General features: G+C 42.0%; 2 protein-coding genes across 3 annotated transcripts in view; one reads left to right on the top strand and one right to left on the bottom strand.

Annotated features, from left to right (window-relative positions):
* Positions 1-51: 51 nt before the first annotated feature.
* On the top strand, positions 52-19,850 carry LOC138946331 (EF-hand domain-containing family member C2-like). 2 transcript variants are annotated; one of them, XM_070317880.1, is made up of 14 exons: positions 52-210; positions 1,108-1,296; positions 2,716-2,866; positions 3,527-3,750; positions 4,127-4,312; positions 6,474-6,644; positions 7,234-7,372; positions 8,735-9,043; positions 9,676-9,872; positions 12,506-12,655; positions 14,422-14,481; positions 15,687-15,868; positions 16,594-16,686; positions 18,013-19,850. In XM_070317880.1, exons 1-14 carry the CDS (start codon positions 169-171, stop codon positions 18,218-18,220), a joined length of 2,301 nt encoding a protein of 766 aa, XP_070173981.1. In that variant the 5' UTR covers positions 52-168; the 3' UTR covers positions 18,221-19,850. The 2 variants fall into 2 exon arrangements, with proteins under 2 accessions (XP_070173981.1, XP_070173982.1); XM_070317881.1 differs by lacking the exon at positions 14,422-14,481.
* A 2,689-nt stretch (positions 19,851-22,539) lies between these two features.
* LOC138946160 (probable glutamate receptor) overlaps positions 22,540-22,836 on the bottom strand; it is a 21,072-nt gene continuing 20,775 nt past the window's right edge. The window contains exon 11 of the mRNA XM_070317672.1: positions 22,540-22,813. Coding sequence (XP_070173773.1) covers positions 22,540-22,813 — 274 coding nt within the window. The remainder of the gene's footprint in view (positions 22,814-22,836) is intronic.

Below are 22,836 nucleotides of genomic sequence, written 5' to 3'. Positions count from 1 at the left end.
CATTGTAAATATATATTTTTTCTTTACCTGCGCGTAATGATCTGTGCTTGACGACGCTATAGCAACGGCGGTAAAGCAAACAGGGTTGGTGGTGTGGATAAACGAAGACTTCTCTGGTTGCCACAAAGACTGGGCTTGTGTGGTCGTTGATATCTTCCATTATTCACCATGGCGTTGCCTTTTCTTCCCGGCAACAATTTCAACCCCAGTGTAAGTTTACTTTTTGCTATATCTACTAATTTTGTCGCTCGAACTTTGTTGGATTCGCCGAGAAGATCGAATGCAGGTTCTTGAAAAAAACGAGTCAAAGCAGAGGTCTGTCGTTATGCTTCTTGTTATGTGCATGGATGACAACGCTACCATGTCACGGCGACAACGAAATTGTGTTTCCCTTGTCCATGCTTCTTCTATTTGAAAACATGAAAGTAAAGCCAGCCCAGAAACAACCCACATGACATGAACACAATTTATTAATTAACTTGCAGTGACCAATCGTGATATTCAGCCATCAGTAGAAGCAGAATTCAACTCATCTTGTATGCATCAGAGTTAACACTCGTAGTGATAAGAAAACACGAATATCACACATTCAGTGTCTGCCAAGCCTTGTACTATACCTGATAACTAAACACAATGAAATACCCTCAGTGATTACCACAATCGAAGTACTGGTTTGGTCTGTGGAAAGTTTTTGATACAGTTAGCACTAGCAATGATGATTATTATTTATTCATGACAACATTTTGAATTGAACACAGTTGTAAAGTGTAGTATTGGATGTTCTCTTTGGCAGTGGTTTATGCAAGAAGACTACATATGTTGTCAATTTACTTGTACCTTATAAGTTTAGATATGAATACATATATACATGTATAACATTTAGTTTTATTCATGGTATAGATGCAATGCTTGATTTCTTGGTTAAATGATTACTTGACTTATCAATTGATGGATTAATTTGTTGATTACTTGATTTATTACTTGGTTGATTTATTGATTGATTGCATGATCAATTGACTTATTGATTGATTGGCTAACTGATTGATTACTTGATTGAGTACTTTATTGATTAATTGATTGATTGAATCACTTCTTGGTTTTGTTCAGCTGGGAAAAACAAAGCACCACAAGTCTCACCACTTTGACGTCTGCAATGAGACGTCCATGATGGTGGGTGAGGCCAAGCCAGGCATCGGCGGTGAACCACTGCCATTTCAGAAAGCCAAGCCACGCACCTCCAAGTTCCCCAAGGGGGAAGGTTCAAACCTCCCTGCCTGGGTGGCATTTGATCGACAGGTAAGGGTGCACTATAAAGATGGAGTGCGTCTCAGAGCACTGTCGAAGCAACGATTTGTCTTTGACTCGTTGCAAGAAAGTCAATTCGTTGCAAGAAAGTGAATGCAACATGGTAGTTGTCTATATGGATAGAGTCGCCTGAAGTATGGCTGAAAGCCCAGGGGGGACCTGTGCTTGTAAACGGGAGCTGCACATGTCCTTTTCAGTGAAAATAGGAAGAATTAACAGTTGAATGTATTTTGTGTAAATATTGATCTTGTGATTTCTCTCCATTCATGTAGTGCAGTATGATACTGATTTAAATAAAAAGTCATTGCCTTGTTAAGTAAGTCAAAATATCGGACTCTTGGATAGAACCAGGTTTGATTATTTCTCTCCGTAGTGGTCTTTGCCATCTGCTTTTTAGTCAAGTTTTGACTAATGTTTTAACATAGAGGGGGAATCGAGACGAGGGTCGTGGTGTATGTGTGTCTATGTGTGTCTGTGCGTGTGTGTGTGTAGAGCGATTCAGAGTAAACTACTGGACCGATCTTTATGACATTTTACATGAGAGTTCCTGGGTATGATATCCCCAGACGTGTTTTTTTCATTTTTTCGATAAATGTCTGATGACGTCATATCCGGCATTTTGTCAAAGTTGAGGCGGCACTGTCACACCCTCATTTTTCAATCAAATTGATTGAAATTTTGGCCAAGCAATCTTCGACGAAGGCCGGACTTCGGTATTGCATTTCAGCTTGGTGGGTTAAAAATTAATTTATGACTTTGGTCATTAAAATTAATAAAAATCTGAAAATTGTAATTAAAATAATTTTTTTATAAAACGATCCAAATTTACGTTCATCTTATTCTTCATCATTTTCTGATTCCAAAAACATATAAATATGTTATATTCAGATTAAAAACAAGCTCTGAAAATTAAAAATATACAAATTATGATCAAAATTTAATTTCCGAAATCGATTTAAAAACAATTTCATCTTATTCCTTGTCGGCTCCTGATTCCAAAAACATATAGATATGATATGTTTTGATTAAAAACACGCTCAGAAAGTTAAAACGAAGAGAGGTACAGAAAAGCGTGCAATGCAGCACGTACAGTGAAACCACTACCGCACTAAACAGGCTTGTCAGTTTCACTGCGTTTTGCACGAGCGGCGGACTACGGTCATTGTGAAAAATGCAGTGCGTTCAGTTTCATTCTGTGAGTTCCACTAACAGAATGAAGAAGCAAAATGTTGCTGGGAAATTTCACTCTACCAGCTTAGTCATACTTGGATCACAAAAGCCACAATTTAGCCATCACACTGGATCCGACCTGAAAATATTGCTTGAAAACCTCTTGAGAAATGGGCACTCCAGTACCATTAAAAAGTGATGTATTAACTTAACCTTTGTGTACTTCCCTGTGTTGGTCAGGTGCTGTGTTTTGATGCCTTCTACCAAGAGGGAGTGGTAGAGAGGCGAGAGGAGCAGTACCGCATCAGGAAATGTAAGATCTACTTTTACCTGGAAGACGACTCCATCCAGGTTATAGAGCCCAGGTTCAAGAACGCTGGTGTGCCACAGGGTAAGTGCAAACAAGTCTAAATTCTGTTTTCTTATTTGTTTTTTCATGTGTGTGTGTGTGTGTGTGCGTGCATGCGTACGTGCGTGCATGTGTGTGTGTGAAGAAATAGACAAAACGCTCCTCTCTGAAAGAAATAATCTACTTTTTCTTCATGCAGGAATAGTCAAATTAAATTCTCTCTAGTGAAATAATCTACTTTTTCAGGAAGTAATACACAAGTACACACTCTCTCGGGGAGAAATAATATTCTTTTGTCATGAAGGAATAGACAAAATTCTCTCTGATTGAAATGATCTACCTTTTCAGGAAGGAATAGACAACATTCTCTCTGAGTCTGATTGAAATAATCTACTTCTTTTCAGGAAGGAATAGACATTCTCTCTGATTGAAATAATCTACTTCTTTTCAGGAAGGAATAGACAACATTCTCTCTGATTGAAATAATCTACTTCTTTTCAGAAAGGAATAGACAAAATTCTTTCTAATTGAAATGATCTACTTTTTCAGGAAAGAATAGACGAAATTCTCTCTGATTGAAATAATCTACTTTTTTCAGGAAAGAATAGACAAAATTCTCTCTGATTGAATTAATTAAATGATCTACGTTTTCAGGAAGGTATAGACAAAACCTTCTCTGAGAGAAATGATCTACTTTTTCAGGAACCATCATTAGACGCCACAGGGTTCCAAGGCCCCCACCAAACGACGACGACTTCTACACAGTGGAAGATTTCAACGTCGGTAATGAGCTCAACCTGTATTCCAAGGTGTTCAAGATCACAGGCTGCGACGACTTTACCCACAATTTCCTCAAGAAGCTTGGCGTTCGCATCGGCCAGCCTGCAAGTGCCCCTGGCGACCCCTACATGGGATATCGCAAGGCGGTAAGCTGAATGCTGATGCTATTTATCTTTGCGACGAAGTGGTGGATTGATACATAGTGGAAGTCTCCTTTTGCACGTACATGTTATTCTGAATGTCAATATTAAATATTCAACTAGATATTCTCTTGAGATACAGACATAGTTATGCAAGATAAAAAGCTTGGGCAAAAACCAGACAAGGAAAAAATAATGATTTAATTATGGAACGTTGGTACATGGTGCAACTGACACTAAAAAAAAATCACTAGCACTTTTTCCTATTGGTCCTAAAAAGTGGACGGACAAGTAATAATGAGAAAATGAAGGAAAATGGAGCTCGGAGAAGATTTTGAAAACCAGATGAGTTGATTTATTTAAAACTGTGTTCAATGTGCAGATGGATGAGAGCATGCAGCCACTGAGGCCTTACGAGAAGTACGACTCGCTCAAACAGTTCCTGGATCACGATCGTCACGTGCTGCGCTTCTTCTGCTACTGGGACGACTCGGAAAACATGTTTGGTGACCAGCGACAGATGGTTATGCACTACTTCCTGGCTGACGACACCATCGAGATCAGGGAGGTGGGATATAAGGATACTTTCAGGCAAAGCAACAGACATAGGGGTCACGCTTATTTAAACATGTTGCATTAAAAAAAAACAAATGCATTAACGGGTGCTGTACGCATGTTTCAAGGACCACCTGTGCAAAGGTCTTGTTGTGCGTAAACCCTCAACATTTTAGTACATAGAGGCAAAGCAAATTAACAATTAATTAAGGACTGGGTGGCCGAGTGGTAACGCACTTGCGCTCGGAATCGAGAGGTTGCGTGTTCGACCCTGGGTCGGGCCGCTATTTTCTCCCCCCTTTCCTAACCTAGATGGTGGGTTCAAGTGCTAGTCTTTCGGATGAGACGAAAAACCGAGGTCCCTTCGTGTACACTATATTGGGGTGTGCACGTTAAAGATCCCACGATTGACAAAAGGGTCTTTCCTGGCAAAATTGTATAGGCATAGATAAAAATGTCCATCAAATACCCGTGTGACTTGGAATAAAGGCCGCGAAAGGTGAACATTCGCCTAACAGGCTTGAGGTTTGCTGGTCGATGTGAATGCGTGATATATTGTGTAAAAAATTCCATCTCACACGGCATAAAGCGCTTTGAACTTCGGATAAGGCGCTATATAAATAAAGAGAATAATTAAATTAAATTAAAAAAATAAATGTGAGATTCCATTTTCATGTTGAACACTTTGAGATTTGGAAAGAAGGAATACACACTTGAAAGAAAAACAAAGAATGTTGAAACTGTTCCTCTGCAGCTGAGTCTAGACCAGGACTTTGAGTGCACTTGCACCTGTTAGGTGGTGTTTCCTCTGTAGCCGAGTCTACACCAGGACTTTGAGTGCACTTGCACCTGTTAGGTGGTGTTTCCTCTGAAGCCGAGTCTAGACCAGGATTTTGAGTGCACTTGCACCTGTTAGGTGGTGTTTCCTCTGAAGCCGAGTCTAGACCAGGACTTTGAGTGCACTTGCACCTGTTAGGTGGTGTTTCCTCTGAAGCCGAGTCTAGACCAGGACTTTGAGTACACTTGCACCTGTTTGGTGCTGTTTCTTCTGTAGCCGAGTCTACACCAGGACTTTGAGTGCACTTGCACCTGTTAGGTGATGTTTACTCTGTAGCCGAGTCTAGACCAGGACTTTGCGTACACTTGCACCTGTTAGGTGGTGTTTCCTCTGTAGCCGAATCTAGACCAGGACTTTGAGTGCACTTGCACCTGTTAGGTGGTGTTTACTCTGTAGCCGAGTCTAGACCAGGACTTTGAGTACACTTGCACCTGTTAGGTGGTGTTTGGTGTAATTACTCCTGGAATATTAAACTGCTGACAGCGCCTATAAGTTACCCTGGAATGGGAGGATCTGTCATCTCAGTTGGGCTGCTGTTTGCTACAATCATTTAACTGCTGGCAAGAGAAACATTTTAATTCAGACAAATCTGTCCTATTACTATTTGATAAGACAAATCAAATCAAATCAAATCAAATCAAATTTTGTTTTAATTAAGAGGGTTGTGGCATAAGCATTACAGACAAGCTCTTTTTCAGCCAGCCCGGCCTCTCCCAGAGAGGGACTATGTACTCTTACCTTAATTCTTCTTCTTCCGCAGAGGACTGGGTTCTTGCGAACGTCTCAGAGTCCTCCAATAACATATATGCAGGGACATATGCAAAAATATTTGTTGTTGCCCCTTTAATACAGTTGAACTTGTCTATAACTAACAGAGGTCATTGTAGACGGGTGGTTGCTATGGAAACTGAATTGTATGGAAAAATAACTTCTCAGGGATCCTTTGGGGTGGTCATTGTGGAAAAATAGCCTTTATCAAGAGGTGGTTGCATGAGCAGATTGGACAGTAACCGCATTTTATTAATGGGTTCGATTGTAATGATAAATATCTAAATACTAAACAGATTTTGTTAAAAAATAAAAATAATCTTACTTTTGTTTTTTGTTGTTGTTGTTGTTAGTACAGTGGTACCTGCGATCTGTGGCCCCTCCGATGAGAGGACACCTCCCTTAAAAGGACACTTTCGGGCATCCCCATGTCAATTATCTCTACCAAAATATACCTGTCATGACAGGCCACCTGCAATGTAGGGACACTTTTGGCTGGGACCAAGGCCGGTGTCCTTTCATCACAGGTACCGCTGTATAACCAACTCTTAAAGTTTTTCTCTGACAGGTGATACCACCAAATGCTGGTCGTGACTCGGCACCAGTGTTTGTCAAGCGAGGAAAGCTGCCCAAGAACATCGACAATCTGAAACTGCCTGGTGTGGTGACCGACAGAACAGTCCTCAACGTCTTCGGTCCCATGGGGCACGGTGGCCGATACATCCTGGACAGTCTCAAGGTTCGAACCATTCTTCATACTATTTACCGCTTTGAAACTTTCTTAATGTACTAGTGTTTTGAAGTTTTATTTGCAGTTTGAGGTATTTTTGTTTTGCTGTCAAAGTTTTTTCTGATATCTTGAAATTTCTGGTAATTTGGGGGCAAAAAATCTTCAGATTGTTCAAAAATGAAAACATCAACCGGTATGTCATACATATTGGCTTACATTTCCTATGACTGTTTTTACATTTAGTCAAGTTTTTTGTTGTGTTTTTTCTAGACAAATATAATGCAATCATATGCGTTCACACTGCGTCATTCTTTCTTGGCTCAGAGAGAGCGGTTTGTTCAGAACCAATGTCAAACGGAGAGAAAATGACGTAATAGCACATTAATGACACATTCTTTTCTAATACTTTGACCATGCAATTTTAAGCAAGCCGGTCAGCATGGCACACTAAGAGAGTAGCTACGTAATATAAGCGTTCGCTTGAGTTCGTGTCCCTATTATTTCTTGTTTTACTATTGTACCATGTCTAACTGAATAAAACCTTGTTTAAACCAAGAGAGTAATGCAGTGCCAAAACCAAGCTGTCTTTTGATTCCAGACTGGCTCAATCTGCCCCGAGTTCTACAAGGATTCCGACCTGACGCTGGGCACTGCCATCAACGTGTGGGGACGCAAGTTTATCCTCACCGACTGCGACGAGTTCACCAGGGAGTACTACCGCACCAAATTTGGAGTCAGTAAGTACCGGAAATACAGTTCTCTTTGAAACACATTGCTCTTCTAAAGCAAAGTAACTTGTAACAAATGCCTATCCTTGTTGCACTTTCTTTTTAGACAGGACCTGAATTGACTTACTGGGCATGGGCACACTAGGCTGTGATCGCTTGCTGAAACTTAATATTGGTTTTAGCTATAAATTTGGTCATACTGGTGCAGCAAAAGAAAAGGTAGACTACTAATTAATAATGATGTGATTCAGAGTTAAGTCACACTCCAGTGAGAGCTGGTTAAAAAAAAAAGCTCACTACAATGGAACCCCCCTTTTAAGACCCCCCAATTTAAGACTCCCTCCTTTTTAAGACCTTGTTTTCTAAGACTTGCTGCTCATAACCTCTGTCAAATTAGTCCCAATTTAAGACTCCCTCCTTTTTAAGACCTTGTTTTCTAAGACTTGCTGCTCATAACCTCTGTCAAATTAGTCCCAATTTAAGACTCCCTCCTTTTTAAGACCTTGTTTTCTAAGACTTGCTGCTCATAACCTCTGTCAAATTAGTCCCAATTTAAGACTCCCTCCTTTTTAAGACCTTGTTTTCTAAGACTTGCTGCTCATAACCTCTGTCAAATTAGTCCCAATTTAAGACTCCCTCCTTTTTAAGACCTTGTTTTCTAAGACTTGCTGCTCATAACCTCTGTCAAATTAGTCCCAATTTAAGACTCCCTCCTTTTTAAGACCTTGTTTTCTAAGACTTGCTGCTCATAACCTCTGTCAAATTAGTCCCAATTTAAGACTCCCTCCTTTTTAAGACCTTGTTTTCTAAGACTTGCTGCTCATAACCTCTGTCAAATTAGTCCCAATTTAAGACTCCCTCCTTTTTAAGGAATTGTTTTCTAAGACTTGCTGCTCATAACCTCTGTCAAATTAGTCCCAATTTAAGACTCCCTCCTTTTTAAGACCTTGTTTTCTAAGACTTGCTGCTCATAACCTCTGTCAAATTAGTCCCAATTTAAGACTCCCTCCTTTTTAAGACCTTGTTTTCTAAGACTTGCTGCTCATAACCTCTGTCAAATTAGTCCCAATTTAAGACTCCCTCCTTTTTAAGGAATTGTTTTCTAAGACTTGCTGCTCATAACCTCTGTCAAATTAGTCCCAATTTAAGACTCCCTCCTTTTTAAGGCCTTGTTTTCTCAGACTTTCTGTTCATAATCTCTGTAAAACTACCCCCATTTTAAGACTCCCTCGTTTTTAAGACCTGAATTTCTCAGATTTTTGAGGTCCTAACAGCGGGGTGTTCCACTGGAGTATGCTCTTGCCTGAATACTCATGAATTTTTTTTTTATCTTATCTTATTTTATCTTAAACTGGGCATTTTTCTTTCCAGACGAGTTCACTCCTCTTATTATGCCCGGAGACAAAGGTGCTCGTTTCAACAAAGAGTTCCCTCCTTACAACGGATTCGGCTCAGAAGAAGACTCTCTATGCTCGTGCATGAGCCTCCTGCCCAAACCACCTAAGCGTGACTTCATCAAGTTCATGGAGCGTGACCGTCGCGGTATGGACAGCAACGTGCTTCGTTTCCTGGCTCGCATGGACACCGAGAAACCCATCGACAAGGATCGACGCTTCATCATATCCTACTTCATGAGCGACGACACCCTCCTCGTCTTCGAACCTCCCGTCAGGAACTCGGGTAAGTTTACACCCAACATCCCTCCCTGGAGCGTCTGTAAAATTGGTATGTCTGAAAGAAATTCAGATATGGATGGTCTAAGATGTCTAGATTTGCCTTGTTTGAATTTTCATGTTTAGGAACTGAGTCAGTTTATGGTTTCAAGTGCAATGATTTGCTCCATGTTATCTTCTTGTCGTTCGCTGTGAGATCGTCAGTCCGGACTGCAGGGCGAAACGTGCTGTCCTCTCCAAGTCCTCTCTGGGGCCGTATAGCTTCTTTTGTAGTGCTGTCTCCTCTGGCCAGATGGTGTCCCTCAGAGCACTGTGGTATGGATAAGCCTGCAGGATGTGCTCTGCTGTCTGATTCTTGCCACACGGACATAAAGGGGAGGGAACCAGCTTCAGCTTTGTGGCCATATGATGGCCACTTGTTATTACCACTTGTGTCTGTCTGTGTGTCTGCAAGTGATAATTGTACAGTCCCCGGCGAAAGAAACGCAACTCATTCGCGCCCACTGTTGCGAGTGATTTTTTGTCATTTTCAAATTGTCGTAAAATAGGAACCAGATAAGATAAGTCCTTGCATCGGTGAGTACAGAATTCTTTTGTTTTTCAACTTTTTTCACCCTCCACTGTTTCTTCCTTCCACAGGTATCATCGGAGGCAAGTTCCTGGAGAGAGGTCGCGTCAAGAAGCCCAACCAGATGCCGTACAGCATTGAGCTGTCCGAGTACTACACGGCCCAAGACCTCTACGTGGGCGCCCTCGTCAACTTCAACAAGCACAAGTTTGTCCTCATCGACGCTGACGAGTATGCCTTCAGGTACATGGAGCAACAACCTCAAGAGGTGAGGACATTGCGAGAATCCTTCTGTGTGCACTGGAACCTCCCTTTGAAGACCTAAATGATAGCGTGTCTCACCCATCTGATAGTGTGTCTCACCCATCTGATAGCGTGTCTCACCCATCTGATAGCGTGTCTCACCCATCTGATAGCGTGTCTCACCCATCTGATAGCGTGTCTCACCCATCTGATAGCGTGTCTCACCCATCTGATAGCGTGTCTCACCCATCTGATAGCGTGTCTCACCCATCTGATAGCGTGTCTCACCCATCTGATAGCGTGTCTCACCCATCTGATAGCGTGTCTCACCCATGTGATAGCGTGTCTCACCCATGTGATAGCGTGTCTCACCCATCTGATAGCGTGTCTCACCCATCTGATAGCGTGTCTCACCCATCTGATAGCGTGTCTCACCCATCTGATAGCGTGTCTCACCCATCTGATAGCGTGTCTCACCCATCTGATAGCGTGTCTCACCCATCTGATAGCGTGTCTCACCCATCTGATAGCGTGTCTCACCCATCTGATAGCGTGTCTCACCCATCTGATAGCGTGTCTCACCCATCTGATAGCGTGTCTCACCCATCTGATAGCGTGTCTCACCCATCTGATAGCGTGTCTCACCCATCTGATAGCGTGTCTCACCCATCTGATAGCGTGTCTCACCCATCTGATAGCGTGTCTCACCCATCTGATAGCGTGTCTCACCCATCTGATAGCATGTCTCACCCATCTGATAGCGTGTCTCACCCATCTGATAGCGTGTCTCACCCATCTGATAGCGTGTCTCACCCATCTGATAGCGTGTCTCACCCATCTGATAGCGTGTCTCACCCATCTGATAGCGTGTCTCACCCATCTGATAGCGTGTCTCACCCATCTGATAGCGTGTCTCACCCATCTGATAGCGTGTCTCACCCATCTGATAGCGTGTCTCACCCATCTGATAGCGTGTCTCACCCATCTGATAGTGTGTCTCACCCATCTGATAGTGTGTCTCACCCATCTGATAGTGTGTCTCACCCATCTGATAGCTTGTCTCACCCATCTGATAGTGTGTCTCACCCATCTGATAGTGTGTCTGACCCATCTGATAGTGTGTCTCACCCATCTGATAGCGTGTCTCACCCATCTGATAGCGTGTCTTACCCATCTGATAGCATGTCTCACCCATCTGATAGCGTGTCTCACCCATCTGATAGTGTGTCTCACCCATCTGATAGTGTGTCTCACCCATATGATAATGTATCTCACACATCTGATAACATGTCTCACCCATATGATAGTGTGTCTCACCCATATGATAATGTATCTCACACATCTGATAACATGTCTAACCAATCTGATAGTGTGTCTCACCTATCTGAGAGTGTGTCTCCCTCATCTGATAGCGCGTCCCACCCATCTGTTAGCGCGTCTCACCTATCTCAAAGAGCGTCTCTCCCATCTTATAGAGTGTCTCACCCATCTGACAGACTGTTGCAACTGTCTGGCAGACTGCCTTGCCCTTGCTGATTGACTGTCTTATTCATCTGATAGAGTTTCTTTCCAATCTGATGAGTGTCTCACCCATCTGACAGACTTTATGTTGCACTTACCTGCCGGCTTGTCTTGCCCATACTGATTGATGGTATCATCATTTTAATTAACTGTCTCACCCACTTGATAGACTGCTCCATGCATGCTTCTGATGAACTTGTGTCACATTCAACTGACATGAAAGACTGTCTCACCCATTCTGATATCTGGTAGATCTGATAACCAGGCAGTCTCACCCACACCCACTGATAACCAGTCTCACCCACACCCACTGATAACCAGTCTCACCCACACCCACTGATAAACAGTCTCGCTCATTCTGATATCTTGTAGATCTGATCACCAGTCGCCAGACCCTCACCCACTGATAACCATGAGTCTCACCCACACCCACTGATAACCAGTCTCTCCCACTCCCGCTGATAACCAGTCTCACCCATTCTGATATCTTGTAGATCTGATAACCAGTCCCCAGACCCTCACCCATTGATAACCAGTCTCACCCGCACCCACTGATAACCAGTCTCACCCATTCTGATATCTTGTAGATCTGATAACCAGTCCCCAGAACCTCACCCATTGATAACCAGTCTCACCCGCACCCACTGATAACCAGTCTCACCCAATCTGATATCTTGTAGATCTGATAACCAGTCCCCAGACCCTCACCCATTGATAACCAGTCTCACCCTCACCCACTGATAACCAGTCTCACCCACACCCACTGGCACTGATAACCAGTCTCACCCTGACCCACTGATAACCAGTCTCACCCTCACCCACTGATAACCAGTCTCACCCACACCCACTGGCACTGATAACCAGTCTCACCCTCACCCACTGATAACCAGTCTCACCCTCACCCACTGATAACCAGTCCCCAGACCCACTGATAACCAGTCCCCAGACCCACTGATAACCAGTCTCACCCACACCCATTGATAACCAGTCTCACCCACACCCACTGATAACCAGTCTCACCCACACCCACTGATAACCAGTCTCACCCACACCCACTGATAACCAGTTGCACCCATTGAACAAACCAGTCTCATGTATCTGATAGCATGTCTGACGGATGTGTGTGCATGTGTGCAGTTCCCCAAGTGCAACCTGCAGATGGTCCTGGAGAAGATCCGCAGCAAGCTGAGCCAGAACATGGAGGATGTGCGATCCTTCTTCACCCGCAGCGACGGCACCGGCTCTGGTGTGTCGGACTACAACTCCTTCAGGCAACTCCTCATGCAGGTACTTCTCTCGGTTAAACGCGCAAACACTATTGAGTGATGGGTAGTTAGGATATACAGCCATTCAGTGACGAAAATTCACATGCATGCATGGTGTGTCGGACTACAACTCCTTCAGGCAACTCCTCATGCAGGTACGTACACTTCTCTCGGTTAAACGCACAAGTACTGTAGAGTGATGGGTAGTTAGGATATACAGCCATTCAGAGACGAAAGTACACATGCACGATTGGTTCACTGTTTTGCTCCTGGGGTTGCTGCGCTGTTCTTAAAACAAATCATTTGACGTTGTACACGTCTTGTCCTAAGTTTGACCGCGTAAAATTATACAAGCAGAAGCAATGTCGTATAAAGACACTAGCACATCTGTACATCAAGAAAATGCTTTATGGTTGAAACCTTTGTGTATTTTGTACAAAAACAAACCCGGCAAGCGATGCACAAAGATCTCACTTGGTTTCATCTGAGTCTCCAAAAGGGTGTATTGGGAAGGGTCGGGATGTAGGGGGGCAGGTTTGGAATGGGGAGCTCAAAAATTCATAGCTAATGTTTGATCCTGGCAGGCTGAAGACATCGTGATAGGGCAGGTGTACAGCAGGTGGACAGCAGGTGTACAGCAGGTGTACGTGTCTGATGGGAGGGGTAAGGGAGGAAATCCTGGGAACCTGTTTAAAAAGGACGTCTTAATCTTTGAAACAATTAATGGATCTTAATTTAAATCATTTGGACAATAGAGAGGAGAAAGGGCCGGTGTAACACGAGAAAATTACTCCCACGAGATTTTTACTCCGGAGTAAACATTTAGTACGAAAAAGTTACTCCCTTTACGAAAAAAGCACTCCCCCATTGCACGAGAAAATTACCAAGACAGGTGAGTTCCGAGTAAACATTTCGTACAAAAATGTTACTTCCCTGACGAATAAATAACGAATGAATTACTTCACCTCAACATGAGCAATTTAACTTCCCATGCCAGGTGTACGATATTTTTACTCCCTTGTCCCTCTGTTAGTTCTTGGTGGTGGAAGGGGTGGAAGGAGGGTAGTGCGACATTCGTTTGCGCGAGATCACTTATTGGCATTATCCCTGCGCCCGCATCCCATTTTTGCGTACTAGATTTTTACTGGAAGTAAAAAAAATGGGGAGTAAAAATTTCGTGGAGGGAGTAATTTTTTCGTGCCTTGGGCCGGGGAGTTCTTTTCTCGTTTGAAAAGTGTACTCGGAGTAAGAATTTCGTACGAAATATTTACTCCGGAGTAAATTTTTCGTGGAGTAAAAATTTCGTGTTACACCGGTCCTTCTCAGAGATGCTGATAGTTGATAGCATATTTTACACCAACCAGCTTGTGTTACTGTGTCAAGAATGTATAACCTTCGCCTGCATCCGGGTTATCGACTACACACGGAAGACATCATGGGGCCGTGCGGACCCATGCTTCTCAAAGATGCACGCTTTTCCTTCTTTGAGAAACATGGGTCCGCACGGCCCCACAATGTTTGTAGTCTAAATTTGACCTTTTTTTTTTTAATTACTTCTCGCTGAAATTTTAGGACATAAGAGCTTTTAAGGTGCCTGAGGCATTTTTAAAAGCTCATTAAAAAATTCCAACTAGATATTTGCAATTAAACACCCTTCTTGGTCCACACGGAACCACGACTACCGGCGAAGGTTAAATGTGACAATACAAATTAAATGCACGGTTCAAATTACGATATGAGTAAAACATATCACCAACCTAAGTGGGTTTAAACTTGCCTTGATTCCAGTCTGGATTGATAAAGAGATGTGACCCAATGAATCAAAACTACTCCAAAATAGCGGAGGAGGTAAGATATAGTTGAATTGACCCAAACCTGTTCTGTGTCGATTGTTGTCTGCTGGTAGACGGTTGGTGTTACCTTTCGTTTCTGCTGTTCTACCCTTACCAGTGGGCAGCAGGATTTTATTGTCTTGTTGGTGCTGGAGAAAATGTCTGCCTTTGAACTTTGAGATGTTATTTGCCTTTTGTGTTTTGGTGCATGTATCATGTTATTTTGTGTTTTTGAAGTGCTTGTTGTTTTGGAGGTTGTTTTGTTGCATTTTGAGTATGTGATGAACAAATAGTTTTCTTGGTTAATTTCTTCTTAGTTGTTTACCATTTCGTGAAGAATGCTCTATCTTTATATTTCTTCCTCTGTCTGTCTGTCTTGTCGCTGTTTTGTTGCATCTGCCTCTGTGTTAGTGTAATGACTGAAAATAGTTTGACCCCCTGAAACCCTGGTGTCAAAAGATTGGCTTGTAAAAATAAAAAGATGCTTTATGAAATAGTTATAAATGTTTGTTATGCGGTTGTTGTCTTGCTTTTTGTCCAATATAGAGTCAGTTAAGTAAGCAGAACTGATTATGATATTTGTAAATTCTCATTGAAAGACATAATGTTGGTGTGCAAAGGAAGAGCAAATGATCCGTAGTAATTTTTACTTATTTTTTTTATGAAGGTTTGTTACATTATTTTTCCCCAAGAATTGAAGATAATAATATTTAGGATTCATTTTCATGTTCATTTTTGAAGAGTTTATTTGAAATGAAGACAACTTGGACTTCAATGTAAGGGTCATGAAGGATATCATCTGAATCCACAATATAACATATGTCACTTACCACTAAATTGGCAGGCAGTTTTGTTTGACAAGTAGAGGCTGCTCGGGCTTACACCATAATTTCCCGTTCTACACATAAAATTACCATTTTACAATCATTTCTAACCAATTAAGCGAGATTTCCTGTTGTCAAAACAAAACTCCTCAAATTCACCGATGTGCATACAGTGGTCCTTGACTTTTGCCTTCAAGATGGCAAACTTACAATTGTCTTATTAGCCTGATATTAAATAGGCAAAGTCGACTTCACAAAGCTCTCTACAGGAAAATTTGGCACTGAATTTTTGGTAAAAAGACTCCATGAAGTCTTCGCGAAGTCAACTACTTCACAGCTCTGATATACATTCTTTAAAATTCAGTCACAATTACTATAATCCTTTCCCTATTCGCAGGTGGACGGCAGCCTGACGGAGCAGGAGATCATGTGCGTGGCGCGTCACTTTGCCAGCGGAGGCCAGCAGGGGGGAATGGACGCCCAGAAGTTGGTGGCCATCGCCCAGGAACAGCTGAGGAAGAGGAACTACGAGAGCTTCAACAACCTCTTGGAGACTATGCAGCACCAGGACAGGGCCAAGTGAGTTCACTGTACACACTTCCACCCCTTGATTGTAGCATGGAAATCTGAGCCCGGGTGTATGGTGGAACCTGCCTTTTAAAACCTAAACAAATCTGAGAAAATCAGGTCTTTTGAAAAAGGATTCTTAAAAAAGGGGTAAATTTACAGAGGTTAATTATGAACAGAAAATGTGAGAAAACTTGGTCTTAGTAGGGGGTTCCCCTGTATAACGCGCCTGTGCTTTTGCTGCAGCAGATTTCAGAACAGCTTTGGCAAGGGTCAAACATTACAAATGCCATTTCTCATATATATTTCAACAGAAGTCCTTATCGCCAAGGTTATTGGGCAGGCAGATGTATTTGGTGGTTCTCTACAATAGTAAACACATGAAATGTTCGTTTAGCAGCTGAATAATGAAGTATCAGCCCTAAAAGTTGTGAGTTGGGAAAAGCCCTTACTGCAAGCGGGTTTCTGTGGCTTTGAGACATCTAGCTCTCTCGCTCTCCGCTCTCATGCATTATTCAGTTATTCCAATTATTCTTGAAGTGAGAATGTTAACAGTTAGAGATATGAATTAAGAGTGGAACTATCCCAGTGCTTTCTTTCTTTCTTTCTTTATTTGGTGTTTAACGTCGTTTTCAACCATTCAAGGTTATATCGCGACGGGTCCCAGTGCTTGAAAAAGTCTTTGACACATAGGGCCGTGAACACTTGACTATTTCCAATGTTTTTTGTGTGTGCAGGTCTGGATTCATTTCCCAGGAAGCACTGCGCACGGTGTTCCTGTCTAACCACGTTCCCCTGCCTGACGACATGCTCAGAGCTGTGCTTGCAACGTAAGTACCCCTTGTGACTTGATTTACTGTGTATACACCATGTACTTTGGTAACCTGCAATGTGAGGCCCCTCCGATGAGTGGACACCTCTCCAAAAAGGATACCTTTTGTTGTCCGTTGTCTATAAACAAACTAATATATACCTGTTATGACAGGCCACATAGGACTACACTCTAAACTGGTCCCAAGGGGTCTTTTCATTGCAGGTACCACTGTGTAATATGTTACAGTTGAATATACATTTGACGAACTTTCATAATGAGAGAGAGTGTATATTGGTGCCAGAATACGAGTGTGAACGTAGTGAATTTATTATTTGTGACTTATTCAGAGTTACACATTGATGTTCACTGTAGTTCAGAGTAACTTAACTGTACTTGGCTCTCCGTCTGAATCAAATTTATTCTGAGTTTAATACATGTACCACAAATTAGAGACTCTGAGACTCTTTCTCTCTGTGGGACTCCTTTGCTTTGATGATGCATTCCATGAACCAGGTGTGGGTGTAAATATGTATGCACATGCTCTCCCTGGCTGACTCTTCCTCCCTCAAACTTTCTCTGTCTGTCTCTACCTGTCTGTCTGTCTGTCTGTCTGTCTGTCTCTCTCTCTCTCTCTCTCTCTCTCTCTCTCTCTCTCTCTCTCTCTCTCTCTCTCTCTCTCGATCTCTCTCTCTCTCTCTCTCTCTCTCTCTTGCCTATCTCTAATTTCAGCTCATTATCCAAGATATGTAATTTACTTTATCCTACATACGTGAGAGAGACACCCGTGAGATAATAATCGTTCAAATCACACGTGTGTATTTCATGTAAATGAGGTCATGTCAAGCAAGTCTGGCAGGGACCTGTTTTTCCACTGCTTATGATGCCAAAGTCACCGAGACAAACGTCATTATAGAAACACAAATTGCGCTCGCTAATTACCCTTGATGATTCTTTAGAACTAACACGTCACGCCACACTTTCAGAGTGACGTTTCTTTGCTTTGACGTAATAGATTGCACGAGTCTTTAGAAGAGATCGAGGTTCCAAAACAAGCGTCTTCAATTTAGCTACCTCGACTGCAGGACATTTTCAGTAAAATACACGTAAGTACAGTATGTAGGATAAACAGAATACTGCATGGCTTGCTGTTTCGTACCAGATTTACACTCGTTGCTTTTTCAAATAGTGAACAGCTCGCTTTCGCTCGCAGTTCAATATTTAAAAAAACAACTCGTGTACATCTGGTAAGACACAGCAAGCCATGCAGTATTCTCTATTTACGTTTGCAGTTAAAGACCCTTTTTAAAGATGAATTGATCACAAGAGATTTTTTTTTCTACAGTGCTCCAACCAATGAGAATGGAGAGGTGGAGTACGGCGAATTCTTGCGTAGCATCAACTGGCGCGACTTCCCGGTGCCCCCCATGCAATACCAACCGGTGCATACCGACGAGGACTGGAAGGGCACCGTTGCCAATAACGAGGTCACCTCTGTCAACTACTTCGCTCTCTTGGAAGCCATCTTTGGCAAGCCCTTCAACTCTGAATAATGATGTGGAGAAGATGACAGTCACACAAGCCCATTGCTACAACAATGACACTAACTTGTATCCACCTTCAAACGGATGACTTTGTAAGGCTGTGAGAGAGGGGAAGAACTGTAAAAAAAAAAAAAAAAAAAAAAGTGAAAACACAAACCAAAGTGATAAAAAATACTTGCATACTTCCGTCAAATTTTTCAAATGAATGAATTTTGTTATGAAGGCAGATACTCATAAGTTGGAAAGCAAGAAAATTGAGTGAACATGTGACTTTTAGCTTGTTTTTTTTCTGGTCATTTTTGTTTGAATCACTTCACCTGTGGAGACAGCACTCTGTAGCATTTATTCCTGTTGAGAAATATTAATGAAGTATTAACACTGTGCAGGACACACGTATTAGAGAATTGTTTTTGCTACCATTTGTTATTTGACACACACGGTTTTGATAGAGGCTGAATCCAACATTTTTACACAGAACACATTGATGGATTCTTTCTATTTCTGTCTGTCTGTCTTTCTTTTTACATTTAGTCAAGTTTTGACTAAATGTTTTAACATAGAGGGGGAATCGAAACGAGGGTCGTGGTGTATGTGTGTATCTGTGTGTGTGTGTGTGTGTGTAGAGCGATTCAGAGTAAACTACCGGACCGATCTTTATGAAATTTTACATGAGAGTTCCTGGGCTTGATATCCCCAGACGTTTTCTTAATTTTTCCGATAAATGTCTTTGATGACGTCATATCCGGCTTTTTGTAAAATTTGAGGCGGCACTGTCACACTCTCATTTTTTAATAAAATTGATTGAAAATTTGGCCAAGCAATGTTCGACGAAGGCCGGACTATGGTGTTGCATTTCAGCTTAGAGGCTTAAAAATGAATTAATAATTTTGGTCATCAAAAATCTGAAAATTGTAATTAAAATTATTTTTTTTATAAAACGATCCAAAAACTATTTCATCTTATTTGTCATTATTTGCTGATTCCAAAAACATATAAATATGTTATATTCGGATTAAAAACAAGCTTTGAAAATTAAAAATATAAAAATTATAATTAAAATTAAATTTCCAAAATCGATTTAAAAACAATTTCATCTTATTCCTTGTCAGTTCCTGATTCCAAAAACATATAGATATGATATGTTCGGATTAAAAACACGCTCAGAACAAGCGGTGGACAGATGATGCTACGAGTATAAGAACCGGTCTTGCGGAAAAAATGCAGTGCGTTCAGTTTCATTCTGTGAGTTCGACTGAGCTTGACTAAATGTTGTATTTTCGCCTTACGCGACTTGTTACTTATACTGCAAAGATGTCAGTGCAGCATATCTGGAATTGTTTGAGGGAGGAATGGACCATGCCTGTGCTGATGTGAGGGCGTTACATATTCTAACACTTGATCAAGCTCTCATGCAATTTATTTCTCATGTATTCGTACATTTCAAAAGAAGACACATTCCAGTATTCATTTTTGTATTTAAATGTTTTCTATTTTTTTGTATTTCTCTGGTAAAAAGAGCATATGTGATACTTTTGCTGCTAAAATGCTTACATTACGTGTTATGTTGTACAAAGGAACATTCAGTAAACTGTACTGATAAAATCAGATCGTGAAAATAAAATGTGTTAGTTTGCATAAAGTGTACTGTGATAAGTTTGCCTACATATGTGTGTGTGTGTGTGTGTGTGTGTGTGTGTGTGTGTGTGTGTGTGTGTGTGTGTGTCCAAATACGTAGACAAGTGCAATACCTCAATTGCTTAGGTAGATTGATAACACACACACACTCACACACACACACACACACACACACACACACACACACACACACACACACACTTTGACCCCTTGCAAAAAATAAAAATAAAAACAGGTATACTAGCTTTATTAGGCAATGCGTGTATTCTTTGACTACGTCAATAACATGAAGAACAAGAACACAATAATTACACATGTAACTAATAGTAATACTCATGAATATTTATTCAAACTGTATGGTTAACATCTATTCCTTATTAAACAACTCTATATATCTTTTGGAAAGCGTAAAAGCTTTTAGAAAGGGAACGCCCGTAAACGCTTCCAGGACAAATGCAACTACGGCTATAGAAAATACTAAATAATCTCATCCTGTTCACAACCCCAAATCTAACAGTGTGCTTAGTCAACACCCGCATCTTCTTTGGCACCACGCAACCAACTATCTGTAACCTGCGACGGTAAAACACTCTCTGGAACAGCTACACAATATGCCAATTCCTATCCTACTCACAGCGCCAAAATGTAACGGAGTGCTTTGCAGTCGCATCATCATCTTTAAAACCAAAGGCAGTCAAATCAGAGATGCACATAGGCGAAATCAACAGCCCATATTAAATCTGCTTTGTGGAAATAAAGGCCAGCAAAAGCACAAGAGGAAAACTCAGCAGTATAAGACCCTTACAAAATCAGCTGTCCAAAATTCACAGGAGTCTACCCGAAATAGCTTTAAAGGTGACCAACAAACAACTGAACTGTGATGCAAAATAAACACTGCTAAGCCACCGTGCAACATTCAATTCCCTTTTTAGGGAACTTGGACCTCCAAAGGCTGAATCGACAAGTCTCATGCTACAGCTAGGACCAAAGAGGGATCACCACAGGCGCAACACTGGTCTCCAAATATAAAGCATCGCACAATATGCCTGTCAGTTCCATCCTTTTCGCAGCGCCAAATGTAACAGAGGCATCATTCTCGCGTCACACTTGGCCGAACCATATGTCCCACTACCTACGATCGGCGACGTACAGACGCTTTGTGCCAAGCTCTGAAGACACGGGTGGCTACACCATAATGTTAAAGGCATACTAACGCACTCCCGTGTTTACAAAGTGTAGTTTGCCCACAATCGATGTCAAACGCACCATAAGACCATATAATGACGATACGTCACCATGCGCGGACCATAATACATGCATTACAGCTTGTTCTAGCCTCTGAAAAAGTGAGGATGTCAACAAAGCCGCGGTGTTCTCTCCCTTGCATCAACGTTACATGTGTTGCCAAATCTATAAATAGGACGATCCAGATCAAAATGAAAATTCAAATATCTCAACATTTAAGGGGTCCTAGACCACAATATTTTGCAGGGAACTTAATTTAGTCTGTCTCCAGCTGTTGGTAAAGCAATTAGCGTGTATAGTCATCGAGTACATATGCCTTTAATCAATCATATCTTGCTCGCAACGCCGATTCTAATAGAGTGCTCAAGATTGGAAGCAAATGCATGCAAGTCAGGGTGCAGTTGGGCAAATGGCTAGCCCATAAAAATCTGAGTTGCCAACACAAAGGCTAGCAAGAGCTTAACAGGATAACGCAGCAGTCAGACCCTGTCACAGTCAGCTATAAACACACACACACACACACACACACGCACACACACACACACACACACACACACACACACATGTGTCAACGCCAAACCTCTCTGAAGTAGATCAGAGAAAGACAGGGAAGTTAAGTTAGCGCTCTTAATGCTTACGACAAATACAGTAGAATAAGTGATAATTACTTTAAGATTCTCTCTCAAGTAGCTTGGGAGACAAAAACAACTTAGTTGCTCTGACAAGAAGGCCTACTTTCAGTGACTCTGTGTCCTCCAAATGGAAGCGAACAGTCAAAGGTTAGGATTAGAATGGGAACATCACAGTACAGCTGCATTCTTGGTCAATGATGCCATCAGACACGGCCCAGTTGTACCAAATAATACAGAGTGGACATACGGGATTGGAATCAGGTATGCAGCTATTGGCTTTTGTCATAAAGGCCAGAAAGAGCATAGAATGATATAACAGCAGCAGGACCTGGCCATGGAACGTTTTCTAAGATCCACAGTGCTAACCCATTTTCCATTGAAAGAGAAAAGCAAGGTCAATTCGCCGTTTCCCTAAACATCGTTTGGGTCGTATTTACCGCAAAACGCCTTTGAGTTTAAAATCAGATGTAGTGTGGTGTGTGTGTGTGTGTGTGTGTGTGTGTGTGTGTGTGTGTGTGTGTGTGTGTGTGCCAGTGTGTGCACGGTGTGCCAATGTGTGTGTCAGTATGTGTGTGTGTGTGCCAGTCAGTGTGTGTGTGCCATTGTGTGTGTGTGTGTCTGTGTGTGTGTGTGTGTGTGTGTGTGCGTGTTTGCCGCGTGTGTGTTTTCCGCGTGTGTGTTTGCCGCGTGTGTGTTTTCTGCGTGTGTGTTTGCCGCGTGTGTGTCATATGTGCGTGTTCGTCAAATACAAGAATGTACATGACACTTAATGACAAGAAAGCAAGTTCCACGTCCCTCTTCCCATATTTACAGCCCTTATGTTTCTTGGTACTTTGATGTAGCACTGTTGATTTTCTTGACGACAGAGGTTGGACACAAAACAGCCATTTTCTTCCTCACAGCGAGTTTCTCCGAGACGAGCGCCATGGCAGCCAAGACGAGACCTCCAGCAGCTGCGTAAAACGCTCCTTGCATTGTAGCCACAGAGATGGCTTCGCTCTTGGAGGCAGCGTCCACGCATTTTTTGGTCGTCGGCCACCATCTTGTGTGAAGTGATTCCATGATGCCTGCCGCTTTCAGCTTCAGAAAGCTGTCGAAAGAAGAAAGAAGTAG

Source organism: Littorina saxatilis, linkage group LG13 (assembly GCF_037325665.1).
Source record: "Littorina saxatilis isolate snail1 linkage group LG13, US_GU_Lsax_2.0, whole genome shotgun sequence".
Classification (NCBI taxonomy): domain Eukaryota; kingdom Metazoa; phylum Mollusca; class Gastropoda; order Littorinimorpha; family Littorinidae; genus Littorina; species Littorina saxatilis.
The sequence above is the reverse complement of the archived record's forward strand: the minus strand, read 5'-3'. Positions and strand labels throughout refer to the sequence as shown.